At 33.5% G+C, this 19,656-nt stretch overlaps 1 protein-coding gene across 1 annotated transcript; it reads left to right on the forward strand.

The window, feature by feature from the left end:
- Positions 1–1,720: 1,720 nt before the first annotated feature.
- LOC127718768 (high-affinity choline transporter 1-like) lies at positions 1,721–15,525 on the forward strand. The gene is made up of 8 exons (XM_052224819.1): positions 1,721–1,886; positions 6,026–6,133; positions 6,786–6,941; positions 8,303–8,451; positions 9,120–9,266; positions 10,270–10,399; positions 13,940–14,157; positions 14,986–15,525. The coding sequence occupies exons 1-8, from the start codon at positions 1,721–1,723 to the stop codon at positions 15,523–15,525; spliced, it is 1,614 nt and encodes a 537-aa protein (XP_052080779.1).
- The last annotated feature ends 4,131 nt before the right edge of the window (positions 15,526–19,656 follow it).

Consider the following 19,656-nt stretch of genomic DNA (forward strand, 5'->3'; position numbering starts at 1 on the left):
ATTGGAAATCATCAGTAAAAAAATTTTCTGAAATTATCAAATTGAAGTACAGAAATGCAATTTATGTGCGGAAATTTTCATTTTAATGAAGACATTCATACTATTTTAAATTATTGTAATAACATTTTGGAAGAACTTAAAATTTTAAGAAATGTTTTGATTTATAACAGGAGATGACAAAAATAATTTATCATTTTTTTTTGTTATATACATTTATAATAATTAACTATTGATATCTTTCGATATCTTTTTTTTATAGAGGAAGAGACATTCTTTTTATTAAAACATATTTTATAACACCACCTCATATTTTTATCTTAAAATTATATTAACTGGTTTGCTTTGTAGTCTCATAATAAAGCCATCGCCTTGTAGAATCATTACATAAGTGAAAATTTCGCCAAGCTGGAGAAATCATATGAAAGGCATACCAAAAAGACAGATCAAAAGTTCCGAGTATTTGTTGAATTCTTTATAGTAATAGAGTAAAATCATGAAAGCGCCCAGTGCACAACATTTTGTCGGTAAATTTTGTGCTTACCAGGGTATCACCAGCCCAGTAGAAAGAACTTCTTTGTTCAAATGAATATCATTGATACGGTCATTTTCTGTGAATATACTGTTTTTAAAAGGTTAACTTCATTCGATATTATTAGGTTTTCGTGCCACAGGCAAAGCTGCCTGAGGAAGATTTGGTCCAACCTTTTTAGAATTCTGGGTTTATACTCTGCAACTTCGTAATTGTTTCTGTTTTCCAAGCTCTCCAAGTGATCTGAATCGATCGCCACTGACGAGGCTTATTCGGACGAAATCCGTATCCGCGAATACTAAATTATAAATATGAAAATAAATAGATGTGGTATGATTAGCAACTATCCACCAGAGACCAAAGGATGAAGATGTAAACAACTACAGGTCAAATGGCGGCCTTCGACAACTACTGTATTACAGACTCCTTATATATACTTGGGAAAGGCACATACAGAATGTGGGGGAGTTACACATGTCTGTGAGTGATCAACGCCGTCTAACATGGTACGGTGGGGAAACATCACAAAATAAGAAAAATACTTTTAAAAATCAGTTTGGAAAGTCTTGACTGATCAGATTGGTATTAAGCACAACAACAACAAAAAACAAAAAAACAAAACAAAACAGAAAAACAAAGTATAGTGCATTATAAACCTTAAATTCTTAAAAGTTGTGCTAAATACGGTTCGACAGTCTTTATCTGGGGATAAAAGAGTACTCAGAGTTACTGTAAGCTAGTTCAAAGACCAATTTCAAATTTGTGAATAAATCATGTTTTCCCAGAAAAAATTGAAACCAGACTACCTCCTACGGATTCAGTGTGAAGACGTCATAAGCAGTTTAGAAACTGAGGAAAACCTGAGCTTATGCCATGCCAAAATATAATAATGGACAAACAGCAGTACCATAAGTATTCATACATTGATAATATTGAATACACGTTTTAGTTATGTATTAAACTATATAAATAAAGTCAATGTTAAAATCAGTATCGATAAAGACAATATTCAACGATCTTACTACAGTGTTAGATTGATAACCTTTAGCCTTTGGTCTTGGTATCTTTGAAATATTTCTACCACTTACCTACTTAATATGTACCTGTATTTATCTCTTTGTAACTTTTCAAACGTTTGTTTCATTTTGTAAGTTGACTACTGCAAAGTTCTGTGTTTCAGTCCGAAGGACAATGCCAATACATATACCCGGACTAATTGGCATTATTGTCTTCTACATCCTTATCCTTGTTATTGGACTTATCGCTGGCAGAAAGAAGAACAAGACAGGCGATACAGATGAATTGCTTTTGGCTGGACGAAATCTGGGATTTTTTGTTGCGGTCATGACGTATACAGGTGATATATATGTTTAGAAGAATATTTTTGATGTATTGACACAAATGATTTTTTTTGTAGGCTGAAGACAACAGCTTTTTCTTTCGATGATGTACAATACTAAAACATTCTAGCTGCTTCTAACCAAATATTCCTTTCTCTTTCCATATAAGTGATAATTTCATGATGTATTTCAATAATTAAAGCAAGTTGCTTTCTTTAAAAAAAGAAAAGCAATACGTGAACCCGAGACCGCTGACTGACCCAGTAGCAAAAAAAATGTTGCTGAATTTTTTTTTGGCTTTAGATTTGAAATAATTGACTGATAAGAATAATATACCGATGATGTTAAAACACCTTTATTGAAAATATGTAATTGTGTGTAGATTCTTACACAACTCAATTAAAAGCGATGTTGTACTTTAGTTGGAAATAGAGAAATGTATACACCTACTATATGAATTTACCTTTTAAGGCTTGACTATTTTATTTATTACTTGGGAGTGTACATCAGTTTTTCTTCGTGTCTAATATACATACAAAGTCCCAATCCTATTGCAATTCTTAGTTTCTGCAAACCGAATGTCTAATGCAAATTGCACAGACCAATCGCAATATAAATTTAAGCACTCAGTTTGATAAAATAAATCTGGATGCATTTATTTCGTCTGTCATATCTTCATTTTTTGTTTCCTTGATGGCTTCAAATATTTCTTATACTCAGTATTGAAGCTGTCGTCTGTACTCACGGTAGATGTTGTATAGAGAAATTGGACGTCCAATTTCCATGTGAAGTGTAACTCTGTGGCATGCAACTTATAACAATGTTTCGTATTTTAGTTTTGAGAGTAACACACCAGCTACATTGGGACCTCTTATAAACTGAAAATTATTTCGGTCTATAAAAACATCTCAAATTTTAAGAATTTCCTGAAGTTACATTAATCAATCCAAATATTCTATGGGAAAAACTTAGTTCTAAAGAAGATTTATAAATACCTGAATATGCTCTCAAAAGAACCAATTGATATTAAAAAAAAGATATGTATCCTATGTAGATATATAAAAATGTATAGATACCAGGATAAATATGTTGTGCGCCAGACTCGCATTTTGTCTACAAATTAAGACTCATCAGTGACGCTTGAATAAAAAAATGTTAAAAAGGCCGAATAAAGTACAAAGTTGAAGAGCATTGAAGACCCAAAATTTCGAAACAAAGGTTTTGCCAAATACATCAAAGGTAATCTATTTACTCCTTGCGAATTTAATCCTAAGTATTTTGAAAATTTCAAAGTTTATAACAGGACAGTCATTCAAAGAAAAAGAAAAAGAAAAGAGAAACAGCTAGAGGTCAGAATACCTTAACTTATGATGACCATGATTCAACGTCACATTTCCAGCTCTAACTGCCGTGTCCTGAATTTAGATAAGAAATGCGAAAATTCACAGTCCTCGAGTGAAATTAATATATATGCATGCATGTGGTTTTCTTGCGCAGCGCAAGAAATAGTAAGTGGAAAGCATACGCACTGATACTCTGGATTACAATACGCATTTGTGTCATCACGTATATTCATTCTAGGCTCAAATCTGATGCTAGTTGAATTCGGATGTAAAACTAAATACCTCAAGTGTTTTGACTCCGGATTTATGGCCATTTAATCCGAAATTTGTGTAAACGCAAACCGATGATGTGTCGTATGAACAGGGTGTACTATAATGAAAATAAATCAAGACGGGTGTATGATTGCTGGTCAACACAATTAATACTAGAGGGGGAACGAGCCATTTTTAAAAGGGAGTTCCAATATGTCCCATTCAAAAGCATTGATCGTCAAAAAAAGGGAATACACAATTTTCGAAATCGCACCATATTAAAAAGATTAAGATGTTATGAGTTTAAGCTATTAAAAACAAAACAAAAAGAATTGAAATTTAATTAACATACATTCCTGTTAATGAACCATTTCCGAAAATTTAAAAATATAATATCAATAAAAACAAACATCAAGTATTTACTGATGGACAATTTATTTATTAAACCAATCTCTTCTTGACTTCAAGTCTGACTTTCCATTATATGAATATATTGCTATACAAAATATAAGCAGACACTTATGAAACCATATATACTAAAAAGAAATTAAATGATTATTGTAAAATATTAAATACGTCAGTTATTGTGAGATGCATGGATTCAAAATCGTTGTGAAGTATTTTTTTCATTCACTATGTTGCATGTGATTTTCATAAATGTATTCACTGTTCAGACATGTCGGACATAATAATATTCTATCAGAAGTCCATTAACTAGTCTAGTAATGGATTTCTGATTCTATTAATGACAAATTTAGTTTCAGTTTAAACTTAATAATGTTAATGAATATTTTCTTGGTCTGTTGGTGCATTTTAATGAAGTTAAATATTTTGACAGAAATATTGTTTTGTTTAATTATAATTATGCTTTCCGACCTGAGCATATATCGTTTTGTTAATTTTCTTCTTGCTTTCCGACATTTGCCCAGGCTGTGATTGAAGTAAATATAATGTAATGTGGTAAACGTTAAGAAATAATCAGTTTATTATGAAACATAACATATTAGTATACTATTCCCAGATTTATTGTCACAATGCACAATAGCACGTTGTATTAAATACTACACACAGAACGCACACAGAGGCCGTCTCAAAGCATGAATTATATAATTGCGTTATCATTATACTTGATATTTAATAAACATTCTGATTATGTCGCATTATTAAAACGCATATGTTCTACCAAAAGGCAAGTAGGTGCCAATATATAAATGATTTTTTATTGCAATCGAGTCTTTATTTTTTTAAATTTTCCTATCTACAAATGAACTTTGATTGTTGAACTATACAATGTCATGTGGTAGCCTATCCATAGAGGGACCGTATCATCAAAGACATAAACAACTTCATGTATAAATGTTCGAAACTTTTCGAGACGTTCCGAGAATCTTGTTTCCGAGGATATCGAATGGTCCATATAGACGCTTCCAAAACTCGCCAATATATAAGCGTGAACCCCTCAGGGTATAGCCAGTATAGTCACCTTGATGGAAGCCAAGTTAATTAAAGCGTAGACAAAAAGATATTGATCTAAGATTTAATATAACCACTAGAAAAAACCTGCGCGAGCGCGTCTTGAAGCCCACTTGAAATGTTTATGGTGATACACAGCTTGGGTTCGTGTTTCTCAAACTGTTTTTATGCACTGATGCATTATGTTGATAGTTTTTATTAGTTTGTCAGTTCTTCTTCCATAGGAGTTTGAATGTCCAATTAGTAGCTTCTGTCTCGGTGTTACACAGGTGCTCCTAAAACGGAGGAAATAACTCAGAGAAGAAGAGGACAACCTAGAACACTGATGATTAAAACATTTCTCAGTGGTGCTAGTTTCTAGTATTTTTTTTTCGAAAGGTGCGAGTCAAGTTCTGTCTCTGTGTGATACGGGTGCTCCAAGAACGGAGGAAATAACTCAGAGAAGAAGACAATCTAGAACTCTCTGATGATTTAAAACAATTCTTCAGTGGTGCGAGTTTGTATTTTTTTCGAGTTGTGCGAGTTCTGTCTCTGTGTGACACGGGTGCTCCGAGAAAGGAGGAATTTACTAAGAGAAAAAGAAAACAATCTAATGATTAAACACATTTCTTCGAGTTTGTTATATTTCTTTTTTTTTTGAGTGGTGCGAGTTTGATAACGTGATGCAAGTTTTAATAATTAGTGAGAGTGTTTGAGTGGTGCGAGTTGGCCGTGGGCCGAGTTGTCGGGCAGTACGTCTTCTGAGCATGCGCGAAAGCGTATAAGACACGGATCTATAACGGTCTCCGACTTTTGGATATTTTCTCAAAAATTGGCGTTTTCTGTGGAAAAAAGATTGTTTCAAAGACTAATTTAGGAACTACAAAACACTACATTTCTACGTCACAAATATTTACGACTTTGTATGGTTTCAGAGGAGTTGCGGCTCAGTGAAATCGGTCTCTTCCTTTAGTAGTATAGATATACAAATATTTCGAAAAGATCTTTTCACTACGCTTGTAAAAGAAATAGGATGATGATGACAAAACAACTTTTTTGGTAATAAAAATAATAAGCCATACTTGTTTTTAATTATTTACTATTTACAGCGACACTGGTTGGAGGTGCCTACATTAACGGAACAGCGGAAGTTATGGGTAGAGACGGATTAATTTGGTGTGTTGCACCTGTTGGTTTTACCATAGGAATCATTATTGGTAGGAGAGTGAAAAAAGTGTTTTTTTAATGTTATGTTATTTTGTTGATGAACGTGTTAAAATTATTTTTTTTTACTCACCGGGAACTAAAAGTCCATAAATTTAAGGACTCCTTGCCTTCTTTTTTCTACATTAACAATTCAGCTATGTAGTTTAATTTAAAAAAGGGATTAAACATGTTCTTGACAAGTCAAATTAAGAATTCATTCTTGCCGTCAAGTTTTCTCCATAATGAAACTGATTTTAAATTTTTTTAATTGGCAGTATGCGAAATGATCTTAGATTTGTAGAGTTTCAATGATTTTCCTAAATCTAACCTAATACAGTTGTTCTGGCAATTTCAAAAGATAAAAAGTAAACCATTTGTTGCAAATCCCATTATTTTTATACATGTTTGGACTTGTTAGCTAATGAACAGAAGGTGTTACAAGGACAAGTTATCAATACGGAATTCAAAAACTTTGATAATAAAAATAGATATAGAACACAGAAAGACTAAAGGTCAAGTAGATAGACGTTGATGCCATATATGTATCGATACCCAGAAATGATTTTTTTTCCCTTTCAACAGCATTATATATCTCAAGATCTACAATCCTCGCACCGCGTCACAACATCGACATATATATCTTTACTTCTTGTCTATTTTAAGCTGCATTGGTTTATGTTCCTAAAGCAAGAGAAAAGAAGTATACAACACTATTCGACATATTACAAGACAAATATGGAAAGAGAATTGGTGGACTACTTTTTTTCAACGAGTTATTGGCGGATGTATTTTGGGAATCTGCAATATTATCTGCTTTAGGTATAGGTATACTCATAAAATCACACAAGTATTTAGATCTATGAACGAAATGTTGTTAATATAAATCTTCGGAAAACACGGATCTTCTCTTTTTTTGAATACACGAACAAGTTAAGGAAATCGCAAAAATAAATCGCCACAATATCGGTTAGAATGAACTAAACGCGAAAAAGTATCTGAGAAAAATTACTTAGTTTACAGTGTGTTAATTTCAAGTTTTCTATTCACATGTGTCCCTTGATATACTAGTACTGAAATTGTGAAAAGAGCCAAATAGAAAATAAAAAAGTTCAGATGACACTTGCACCTTAGTAGCAATAAACCAACTTCACCTGCATATGGGATATATATACATTTCCCAACTCATTCGGTATTCAGGAGCTTGCAGCTGCTACTCAGACTTTATAAAACGTCACCAGTCTCTGAGCAGAAGGTTGATAAACCAGGGTTATTTCAAAGAATTTCTCGTCCTTTTTCTTAAAAAGTTCGTCGGAAGATACCATGCAAGGCCTTGTTGATAAATATTCCGTATCAACTTCAAAAATAATAAATGATGGTCTTAAAGTATAGATTCTAGGTACTGACGTTGTTTATCATCTTAGTTACGTGTTATAGTGTTCTTTTATTTGTCTTTGTAATTTATCAACCTTCACTGTTTAGTCCATTTTTGGTATATCCTTTAATTTGGCGTGGCTCGGTACTTATGCATCCCACCATTGTGTTGTTGTGCTGTGGTCATTTTTTGTATTCTTGTCATTAATTTTTGCGTATGTGCTTTAAAAATGGTCTATATGCCAGAGTGAGAGGTTTAGCTATAAAACCAGGTTTAATCCACCATTTTCTACATGAGGAAATGCCTGTACCAAGTCAGGAATATGACAGTTTTCCATTCGTTTGATGTGTTTGAGCTTTTGATTTTGCCATTTGATAAGGGAATTTCCGATTTGAATTTTCCTTGGAGTTCGGTATTTTTGTTATTTTACTTTTTACATTTAAATCATGCTTTGTTGGCTTCCAAACTTTTAAGTTTCTAGCATTTCTGAATAATGTATTTATGCAAATAAGAATCGGCGAATTGATGGCTGTAGTAGTGTCTGCCTGTGTGGCAGTGTTTTATTTCTGTATCTTTTTTTTATTGACAGGTACGACTTTACATATAATACTTGGTATATATATATCGACGGCTGTAGTAGTGTCTGCCGGTGTGGCAGTGTTTTATACATCATTTCTGTATCTTTTTTGTATTGACAGGTACGACGTTAGTTATATAATACTTGGTATAGATATGTCAACGGCTGTAGTAGTGTCTGCCTGTGCGACAGTGTTTTATACATCATTTCTGTATCTTTTTTTATTGACAGGTACGACGTTACATATAATACTTGGTATAGACATGTCGACGGCTGTAGTAGTGTCTGCCTGCGTGGCAGTGTTTTATACATTTTTTGGAGGATTATATTCTGTAGCGTATACAGATATAGCACAATTTTTTCTTATGTCACTTGGATTGGTATGTATAGCTCACTGTGTAAAAATCACTTTTATACATTCATTATAGCCTATTCGTGACATCTATATACTTATCTCTGTAAGTTGAATGTGTGTAAGTTCATTCATTAAGAAATGTATCAAATTGATGACAAGCCTTCAGCATGATGTCCACGAGACAACAAACCCATCAGTGTAGGGCAGTATTATTTCATTTCAGAAGTTAAGTACCTCAGAAACTACGAGTATTCTTTCTTATCGTATAATTTGTTAATTGCTTTATATTTATTTAAATTTGTGAAAGAATCATGCTATACATTCATGTATGTTCACCTGTACATATAAAAAAGAAGATGTGGTATGATTGCAAATGAGACAACTCTTCACAAGAGACCAACGGACACAGAAATTAACAATTATATATAGGTCACTGTACCATGTGTACGGCTTTTAACAATACACAAAACCCATACCGCAAAGTCAGTTATAAAAGAACCCGAAATGACAAATGTAAAACAATTCAAACGAGAAAACTAACGGCCTAATTTGTGTACAAAAAAAATGAACGAAAAACAAATAAGATACACAGAAATAAACGCCTGTCTGAAAGGAAAGGTATGGGGTGCATGCTGTCTTTTTGACAATATACGAATAATGTTTTATAAATTTAATCTATACAAATACTTCCAGATTTTAATAATACCATTTGCTTGGACGAATCCTGCTGTTGATATGAGCAGAATAAAAGACAAATGGAAAGGATCGTTGGAGCCACGGCTAATAGGTGTATATATAGATTTGTGGTTACTGACAATTGGGGGATGTTTCACTTGGCAGGTAAGAAGTGCATCATTCTAAAAGACAAATGTAATGGAAAACTAAAAGACAAGGTATACTGGCATTACATTCATTACAATTTTATCAGTACTCAGGAGTGCAAACATCCTGCTCGAAACACCAAATCCAGTATTTTACCGGTAAGGCTTGATAAATTTTCATAGATAAAGCCATTAAATGTTGTAGAATGAAATTGACATTTTATATGTTTGGTCCGTCTAAAGACCTTTTCTGGGTTAAGTTTTATTTTGAACGGTAAAACCAAATAATTGAAAGCCGAGGATGCATAAAAAACTTCAAGAGATTTGTGACCAAACGTTCCCAATAAAACGTGAATTGTGTAATTGAAGAATGGTGTATCGTGCGTCCAATTGGGAATGGTGTATGCTGCAATGCGTAATGGTGTATGCTGCAATGCGTAATGGTGAATGCTACAATGCGAAATGGTGTATGCTGTAATGCGTAATGATGTATGCTGGAATGCGTAATGATGTATGCTGCAATGCGTCATGGTATATGCTGCAATGCGTAACAATGTATGCTGCAATGCGTAATGGTGTATGCTGCAATAGGTCATGGTATATGCTACAATGCGTAATGGTGTATGCTGGAATGCGTAAAGGTGTATGCTGTAATGCGCAATGGTAAATGCTGCAATGCGTCATGGTATATGCTGCAATGCGTAACAGTTTATGCTGCAATGCGTAATGGTGTATGATGTTATTATGCCGAATAGTGTATCATGTGTTGTTAATGACGTTATTTATTCGTTAAAAAAGATATTGAAATGTATACGACTTCTATGTAATTACATTACATTATTTGAAATTTTGAATAGCATAATGTTGTGTATGATTCAAAGAGGAAGGAAAATGGTAACTGGTGCAATTAGAAAATATCTTAATTGGATAATTAATACTGATCAACGATAATACAATTTAACAAATTATTAGGAATCTTTATGAAAAAAATGTAACTTCTTTATTATATTTCAATACTTCAGGGATTCTATCAGCGTGTACATGCATGTAAAACCACTAGAATTGCAAGAGATTCAGTATTAGTCAGCGCTGTCTTAGCTTTATTGATGGGTGTTCCGCCAGCTATTGCCGGTGTAATTGGAGCAGCTACAGGTTTGTTTTATGTACTTTTGACCAAGATAACATACTTTACTGACATTAACTAAGGCGCCTGTAGTTTACTGATATTAAAATCTCGCAAATTGATTAGGAAGAGACAAATTAAGGTAACAAAGAAAACCCCGAGGGAATCGAATCAAATTCAAAATAAGCGAGACCAGGTGCTGTGTCAAGACCAGGTGCTGTGTCAAGGTACGTAAGCGCCTTCTGCTATGCATGCATTGAAGACCGTACTTTGACCTATGATGGTTTACTTTTATAAATTGTAACTTGGATGGAGAGTTGTCTCATTGGCACTTATACCACATCTTCCTATATCCAATTACCTGCTATCCGAATTCACACTCAGTCAAAATGTCATAATTAGTAATAGAAAACAATCGGTAAAGTTACATATCAGACTACTTTACTAATGTCGTAACCACAATCCGTCCCCCTTTTCCCGAATGTGACCAACCGAATTAGGCTTATTACTGGGTTTGTACTAACATGAGCAACACGACGGGTGCCACATGTGGAGCAGGATCTGCTTACCATTCCTGAGCACCTGCGATCACCCCCGGTTTTTGGTGGGGTTCGTGTTGATCAGTCTTTAATTTTCTATGTTGTGTTTTGTGTACTTTTGTTTGTTTGTTTGTTTGTCTTTTTCTTTTTTAACCACGGCGTTGTCAGTTTATTTTCGATTTTGAGTTTGAATGTCCCTCTGGTTTCTTTAGCATCTCTTTTACTGGTATTTCAAGATCTAAGACCGCGATAGCATGTCGATAGTGAGTTGAGACACCGAAAAATCGTATCGGTCAACCAATTCGAGATGGTGACCGTAAAACTTGTATAGTGTCAATCTCAGTCGTTCTTCTTCATAACTCTGTTGGATGAGCACAAGTAATAAACAATTTATTAAAGACGTCTATTAACCAGCTTTACAGAGGTTTATCTGTATTATTTAATTTTGATGTACGATGGTATTGTATCTAAAATATTTTGGGATGTAATTTAGCGCCGTAAAGAAAGAGAGAAATGGGATATCCAGCAATAAAAATATTATGTTTCTTAATACTGAACCCCCATTTTTTAATTGTAATTGAATGTGTACAACTTCAAAAACGTTATATCGAAATTGCAAGAAAAAAATCAACGATAGACATTTTTTTCTGTATGCAGTTTTCTAGCAAGAAAATTGTTTACATCTTTATTTTACAAATAAATCTATGATTTCACAAAAAGGTGTCACATGCAGTCTTTATATATCAAGGAAATACTCAAAGGCCTATACACTTAGGTCCACTTTGCAAAACAAAATCTGGTGAAAATATCTCTTTTACGTTTTGTTTCGGAAAAACATTCGGAAAGGTATCGAAATATGGAATTATGTACTACTATTTTAAAAATGGATAAATGGATTGGATTGTAGTTTGCGAAAAGCCCAGTGACAAATATTCACACAATTCAGCACGATGTACTGAAAAGATGAACTGCATTGGTTTGAAAGCTCAAAATACGTTTCCACCATTTTCTATATAAGGAAATGCCTGTTCTAAGTCACGAATATGACAATTGTTTACCGTTAAGTGATGTGTATGAGCTTTTAATTTTGCCATATGATAAGGGACCATCGTTTGATGTGTTTGAGCTTTTGATTTTGCCATATGATAAAGGACAATCCGTTTTCAATTTTCCGTTTTGTTAATTTACTTTTAACGTAGGTCTATGTTTTAACTTATTGTCAGCAAATCGTGGAAGTAAACATACATTTTCTCCTCAAGTATTTATTTACTGTGCAGTTATAACAAAGCGGAGAGCATAGGGTGCGACCGAAAAAACATGCAACGAAGAAAAAAAAGTGACCAAAAGAAAAATACGAATAGACAAACCGTAGTCAACGAAAACAGTACAAAGATAGCCAAATACTAGGTAACATTAGTCCCATTTAAATACTGAGGAACATTAGTCCCATCAAAATACTGGGGAAAATTAGTCCCATCAAATTACCGAGGAACATTAGTCCCATCAAAACACTGGGGAACATTAGTCCCATCAAAATACTGGGGAACATTAGTCCCACCAAAATAATAGGGAACGTTAGTCCCACCAAAATACTGCGGAACATTAATCCCATCAAAATACTGGGAACATTAGTCCCATTAAAATACTGGGGAACATTAGTCAATCAAAATACTGGGGAGCATTAGTCCCATCTTTCACTAGTAGCACCCGTTGTTTTGCTCATAAAAAGCGAAACGCCTGTAAAAATTAGCATTTGATCATGCAAAAAAAAAGAGGTGTAATGGCTACAAGTATATGTATCGATGATTACGTGACACAAATATTCCAAAAAGAAACGGCCATATGTTGATGACACATGTTAACCGTCGTAGAGATTACCCTAACGCTACCATTTAACATCCTTGTATCAATAGCTTTATTGTAAGCAGCAACTATCTATCACTTAAAAAGTGAAAGCAAATTGTGACCACTTATTGAGTCAATCTGGAGTAAAATACGATTCAAGAAGACGGAACGTCGCTATATAAAAATGTGAAATGAAAAATCATTATCCGTAATCGTCAGTTGCTATGTAACCGGGTAGCATCGTTTATAAAACAAAATCACTTTGTTTCCTTCGGGATTCGTACCGAGGATCACTGTGTTACAAGGCAGCACTCTCACCTATCGAGCTAAAGAAATACTTTCCTCGCTAAACTGCTCAGGACTGGCTAAGTATCTACTCATGTACTAAGGGAAATCAATCCCGTCACAGCTAAACGTAAGTCCACATAAATTGCAAACCATGATGTATCTGTGATATTCTTTATTTAAAATTTAATTGGACAGATTTCATCACCACAGTGACCAAACATTGAAATATTCAGTGAGAAAACATCATCTGATTAGTAGCTTTATGTTAATTGACAGTTGGTGCTTTATGGATTATTCAACAGCTAGAATACCGATAGTCTGCTATCAATATGCACTGTAAAACACATTACGAATACGCTGTTTGTTTGTTATTACATGAGGGTCTGGATGGGATCCTTCATTTCTGTATTCTTGAATTTTAGAGGCCATTTTTCACTATTCTTTATAAATTGTGCCTGTTATTCTCTATTCTTTATATTTTAGCACCCTATTATTCTCTATTAGTTATCCATTTACCCTATTTTTCTCTATTCTTTATGTTTTCGATACTTTATTCTGCACTTTTTGCATAATATTCACTATTATGTAGGGGACCTCGGTGGCTGAGTGGTCTACGTAGTTACTACTGTAATCACTAGCCACTCAACACTGAGGTTGTGAGTTCGAACCCCGCTCGTGCGGGTACACTCGACTCCAATCTTAATTGACAAGGATTGTCAGTTTTCCTGTCGAAGGTCGGTGGTTTTCTCCGGGCACTCCGGCTTCCTCCACCAATAAAAACTGGCCGCCACGAAATAGCCCAAAAAGCGGTGCTTAAAAGTGGCTTTTAAACACCAAAAATCAAAATCAAATCAATCACTATTATGTAAACTCCATCCACACCCTCTTACATTGTAGACTGGAATCAAACTATGTACAGTGGAAACCCAGAATTGTCACAAGAAGAATGGAGTTATGTTTTACCTATGGTGCTTGCATATCTTTGTCCAATGGTTGTATCAGTTTTTGGATTAGGGGCGGTTAGTGCTGCTGTAATGTCATCAGCAGATTCTATTGTACTGGCAGCTGGATCTGTCATCAGCCACAATTTATATAAAAACTGTTTCAGACCAAAGGTAAACGGAACGACATTTCAAAATTTCGTTCAAAGAAAGAAAAAAGACAACAACAGGGGGACTCCAAATTCATGAGTCAAATAAGAGGCAACAGTATTTACAGATGTTAATAAATGTTGAATATAAAGAAATAGATAAAAAAAAAAAAGAGCATTATAGGGTAAGTGTTTCTCGCTATAAAAATCATCCGCAAAGCAAATCCAGACTTAGTCGCAATATCCTGTCAGCTGGATAGATCAACAACGTCTTGAGACAAAAACGGGGGCACAAAAATAGTTTTCAAACAATAACAAAAAGCTACAGTAGCCGCATCAGAAAGGCAGGTGAGCTCAACGGCTCCAGAAACTATGTTGTTCGGCTGCGCATGAAAGGTACATTTCTATTAAAAGATCATATGTCATTACATCTAATGAAAGAGGAAATGATGCCATAAAACAGCTGCGACAAATGAAACATGGCCCTTCAGACATTTATTTGTTGAGTATTTCTGTATTCTAACAAAAACGAAATGACGTAATTTCTGACGATATAACAAACATTCAAAAAACACTGTTAACTTAACCTTATGACCTCTATTAAATATAGTTAAAGATTAAGCAATACTAAGTTGTTAGCTTAGACTATCTGAGTTACATACTACTTTCACTAAAATTGTTAATAAACGATCGTTATGACAACAAAATACCATAGGCGACTTCTTTTAAACGGAACTTAACTGTATATGTCAGTTTGTAGGCTGTCTTATTTTACGCAAAAACATTTTTAAGTTTATTGAAGAAAAAATTGGTTTTCATTTGCAAATGACATGTAAATATATTCTTATTTTAGGCATCTCAGCGGGAATTAACTTGGGTTCTCAGAATCAGCATTTTATTGACTGGATTATTGGGAGCAGTTATCGCTATTGCTGTAAAAAGTGTATATGGGTTGTTTATTTTATGTGTGGACGCAATGTATGTGATCCAGATGCCGGAATTAACATGTGCATTATGGTTTGAAAAGGCGAACGGTTATGGTTCCTTAGTAGGATTCGTTGTTGGTCTGCTCTTACGCATACTTGGTGGGGAACCAGTTTTATCACTTCCAGCAGTTATTAAATATCCTTGGTACGATCCGTTAGCGGGTCAGCTATTTCCGCATAAAACATTTGCAATGATGTGTTGTTTTATTACAATTATAGCAGTTTCTTTTCTCACAGATTACGTTTTCACAAATGAAAAAGTTGATAAGAAATTTGATATTTTCAACTGCTTTCAACAAAACAAGATTGAACAAAAAGACAAACATCAAAACAATGCTTTTCAATCAAAAACAGATGACATTTTTGATGACAAACAGGAAGAACTTGATGCTTTCCTTAAAACTTAGTTTTTGTAGATCCACAAAAATATAGGTGCGGATTTTCATATTTAACATTCACTTTTGCGCGATACACATGTATAATAGAAATGACGTCTGAAAAAAGTAACAGTGGTTATTTGATTTGCTGTAGGATAAAGAACAATTTATGATAAAAGAACAACATAAATTATAATTATTTAAATATAGAAAAATGTACCTATTGTAGTCTTTACAGTTATCGGTCGGCGGCAAAAGGGGAATAATTATATTTAAGAATTTTTCGTTACCAGTGACGGACAAATTCCGGATTTTTCGCGCTTTCTCAGCACTAGATCCTTTGAGTACGAACATACAGTTGTGAAGAATAAGAATTGAAAAAAAAGTTATATTTAAAGCCAATAAAATGTATTAATACATATCATCGAGTAAAGCTTTGCCTCTCAAATTCATCTTTCAAGTTGACATGCATTTACTATGGACATTAAACAAAATCTTGATTTTTTACACACACGAAAATTCTTGTGAAAAGATTGGAATTTTCTTAAATTTGCCTTTTGTACATTCCCGTGCGAAAGTTTTATTCTTTAAAATCAATGCTTTTCCTATGTCTAATAAAAATAATTGAATTCAAATATCAACACCACATCACCCTAAGGGTCAAAAACATATATATGTATACAGAAAACAACCACTAACAAAGTTCAGGAATTAGTTAGGCACATACATATATGGCAGCTTAAACTACTTTTTGGTCTAAACCTTCCCAGTATGAAATTGATCAGATTTATATAGCATTAATGCATATACCTTATATCTTTATCAGCAATCGTTGCGACCTGGTTCCCATTCAACTTTCCAAATTTTGTACACAGTCTCAAACAAAGTTGTTTAGGGAAGATGCCTGTAATAAATTCTGCTATTCATTTGACAGGGTATGGATATTTTCCTTCATTTCATTTGTTAGATCTATCTAGGACATTGGATGGATCTTGTTAGCTCAAAGACAGCAGAAGTATCCATCTTGTTGGAAATTAGAAATCCGTCTTCTTTACTGAACGTTTCACCGGTACCTTTAAACTAAATACCACACTACGCATATATTTAAAAGAACGTAAACACCCTTCAAAATGTAGTATGCCTCTTTATTTGTAATATCTACCCACCTGAACCAATAAGCCGGTGTCCTTAGTTAAGATTTCCAATTAATATTTTCTGTTTTGTTTTAACTTGGTTTTAACGATTGTTTGCTTACTCCGTGAAACCTTTTTTTAACAAATGCAATGTCTTTCAATTTGTCCACTAAACGATTTTCGTACGTGTTGAACATTGTGGGTTCGGAGGCTATTATAATTTCTTTTTGAAATCAAATTGCTTTTAAATTTTTCATTTAAACGTTTTTAAATGTCTAAGCAATTTAATGTTTCTATAATTGTTTGTTTGTATTTCTTAGATGATTTTGAAATAAAACCTCATCGGCAGTTCTAAGATTTGAGAACGAAACAAAATGAAATTATCTCTAAGTTATATGCAAATGACTGAAACGAAGATGTATGTTGACTGTTTTATAGATGAACGTATCTGAATATATATGATAAATTACGATTGATAAATAAGAAACATAATTATTTTACAACTTAAAACCCGTGTACCAGAATTTTAAAAAAGCCATTTATATCCATACACTCCGATAGGAATCGTCTAGTACGAGACATATCGTGTTATATTTGTGTTAAATGTTTCAATAAACTCATCACATATATACAAGGATTAACATTTTGTGCGCCAGACGCGCGTTTTGTCTACGAAAGACTCATCAGTGACGCTCGAATCCAAAAAGTTATAAAAGCCAAATAAAGTACGAATTACAAAGCACGGAGTGATCATCGATTGTGTGAAAACGCCATTTATTAGACATACAAAAACATTAAAATACTCCAAACTGTAGGCTACTCAAATTCTGATATAAATGAACCCATATGCGGTATTAACGATGATCTTATCGAAAACAATGTTGAAAAAGACATGGTGGTTACGATTAAAGCATAAAGTATTATACCAACAATATAGTACTTTAAAGTAAATTCAAAAAGTCCTTAAAACGGTCAAAATCAAGCGTTAGGATTTTACAATAAAACTATGAATTAAAACCAAACTATGAATAATACCTTTTAAAAGTAGAGCAATAATGTAAACAATCGAACACAGTATTAATATATTAAATGCGCAGTTCGGTCACAGAGTTTCGAAAGTTGGCAAAGGGCTCTATCATGATCGGATTAAGAAATGCTTTTTTCGAAATTAATCGGTGTGTATTGCAATTTGTTATTCTGCTGTAAAGCGTTTCTTACATGTAAGTGCGGATCTTGAAAGAGGCAACACAACTGTGTTAAGTCTGTAAGATCATATTAGGTGAATACAGTTATGTTTTTCCACAATTCATATATTTCAAAATTTAATTTGCCAATTATTAAAATTTGTGAAATATTGATTATTTTATCGTGTACTAGTACAACTATATTCACTTGTAACCAAATCGGTAGTAACAACCGAGTGCCACTTCCTTATTTACGGAAATAAGTGGGAAATCATTAAATTTACTACATGTCATACCCTATCATTGTACACACGCACCTAGAAGTATCAATGTTGGCCACAATGTTGCCGATTGAGACGCAATGCCGTGCATTACGCCAGAGAGTCTTGAACAAGATTTCGGCATTTGTTTTTTTCTTATCATGCTTATAGTACCATACCGTCTTAACCCTCTTATTCATGCAAGACTTAGATTATCAGCAGAAGATGACGTCTGAAATAGCAGAGCTTTTTCTTCTCATCGATACGAGTTTTTATTTTCGACTTATCAGTTTGAATGTCCCATTGGTATTTTTCGCCTCTTTTACCGGGTTACTCCTGCAATATTGATTCCGAGCAAGTCGTATACTCTGTATTCATACTCAGGGGTTAAAAGGCAACATAAAACACATCAGATTTGTGAGCATTGTTACCTGGATAGCTCAACAGTTCAAATGGATGCAAGAACGGACGTCAACTTGATTTCCAGAAAACCTTGTCATATTCACGGATAAAGAATACGCTAACCATTAATACAAAATTACGCCTTACAAACGATATCAAATAATGATTTTATTTTGCATCATAAAACATAAAGAGCACAATGATTAGTCGTCGTAATGGGGAATGTGGCAAAAAGTAAAATAACAAAAATTCCGAACGCCAAGGAAAATTCAAAACGGAACGTCCATTAACAATTGTCAAAATCAAAACATCAATTACATCAAACGAATGGAAAACAACTGACTTGGAACAGGTATTTCGTTCTGGAGAAAATGGTGAATTAAACCAGGTTGTATTGTAAGTACTGGTATGACCGTCGCATAAAAGGTTCTTGTTACATTTAAGTTGATATAAATCAGAAAGTTGACCTTTTTGCTTGTTTGGTAGAAAGGGTGACAGAATTTAACTAACGATAATAAAATCCAAAGATTATCTTGTTTCATTAATTTAACACAATGCATAAAAGTTACAATAGAAAAAAACAAATACTTCTTTTGACAATATACCTTTCAAGAAATGTTTATCTTCCATCAATTTTTGACTGTAGTTTGTTAAAGAAATGTCTAATATTAATCATTACTACAAAACATGTTAAAAGATAAAACCAATCAACTGTTACTGTCATATTTTTTTCGGAAGAAATTCAAAAAAAGATTTTGGTTAAAGTCAAAAAGAAATGTTTGTCCCAAAAAACCCTCCTCCCAAAAAAGAAATAAATTAAAAAAAAAGTAATAAAAAAAACCCCAGAAGATTTCTAAGGATACTATCATAAATTGTCTGTACACATACTTGCGTTCTTTTTATGACGTCACAATGACAACTAATTTTGATTTTTCACCAAGTTTAGTAAAAACTCACAAATTTCCATTGATTTGTTTGGACAAGAAAAGTTACTTGAATAGTTATAGTTAGTTTATAAAAAGCCTTCGCTATTTGTTTCCTAGGGCTGAATATGTTTGAAATGCAGACGATGTTGTCAAATTTTACAAAAATCTCTATTTTTTTAAGTAATAAGTCTTTTATGTCTTTTCCTCAACTTGAAACATCTTTTTTTTAACTTGAAACAATGGACTTAATATTCGA

This window comes from Mytilus californianus, unplaced genomic scaffold (assembly GCF_021869535.1).
Source record: "Mytilus californianus isolate M0D057914Y unplaced genomic scaffold, xbMytCali1.0.p SCAF_10, whole genome shotgun sequence".
Lineage (NCBI taxonomy): Eukaryota > Metazoa > Mollusca > Bivalvia > Mytilida > Mytilidae > Mytilus > Mytilus californianus.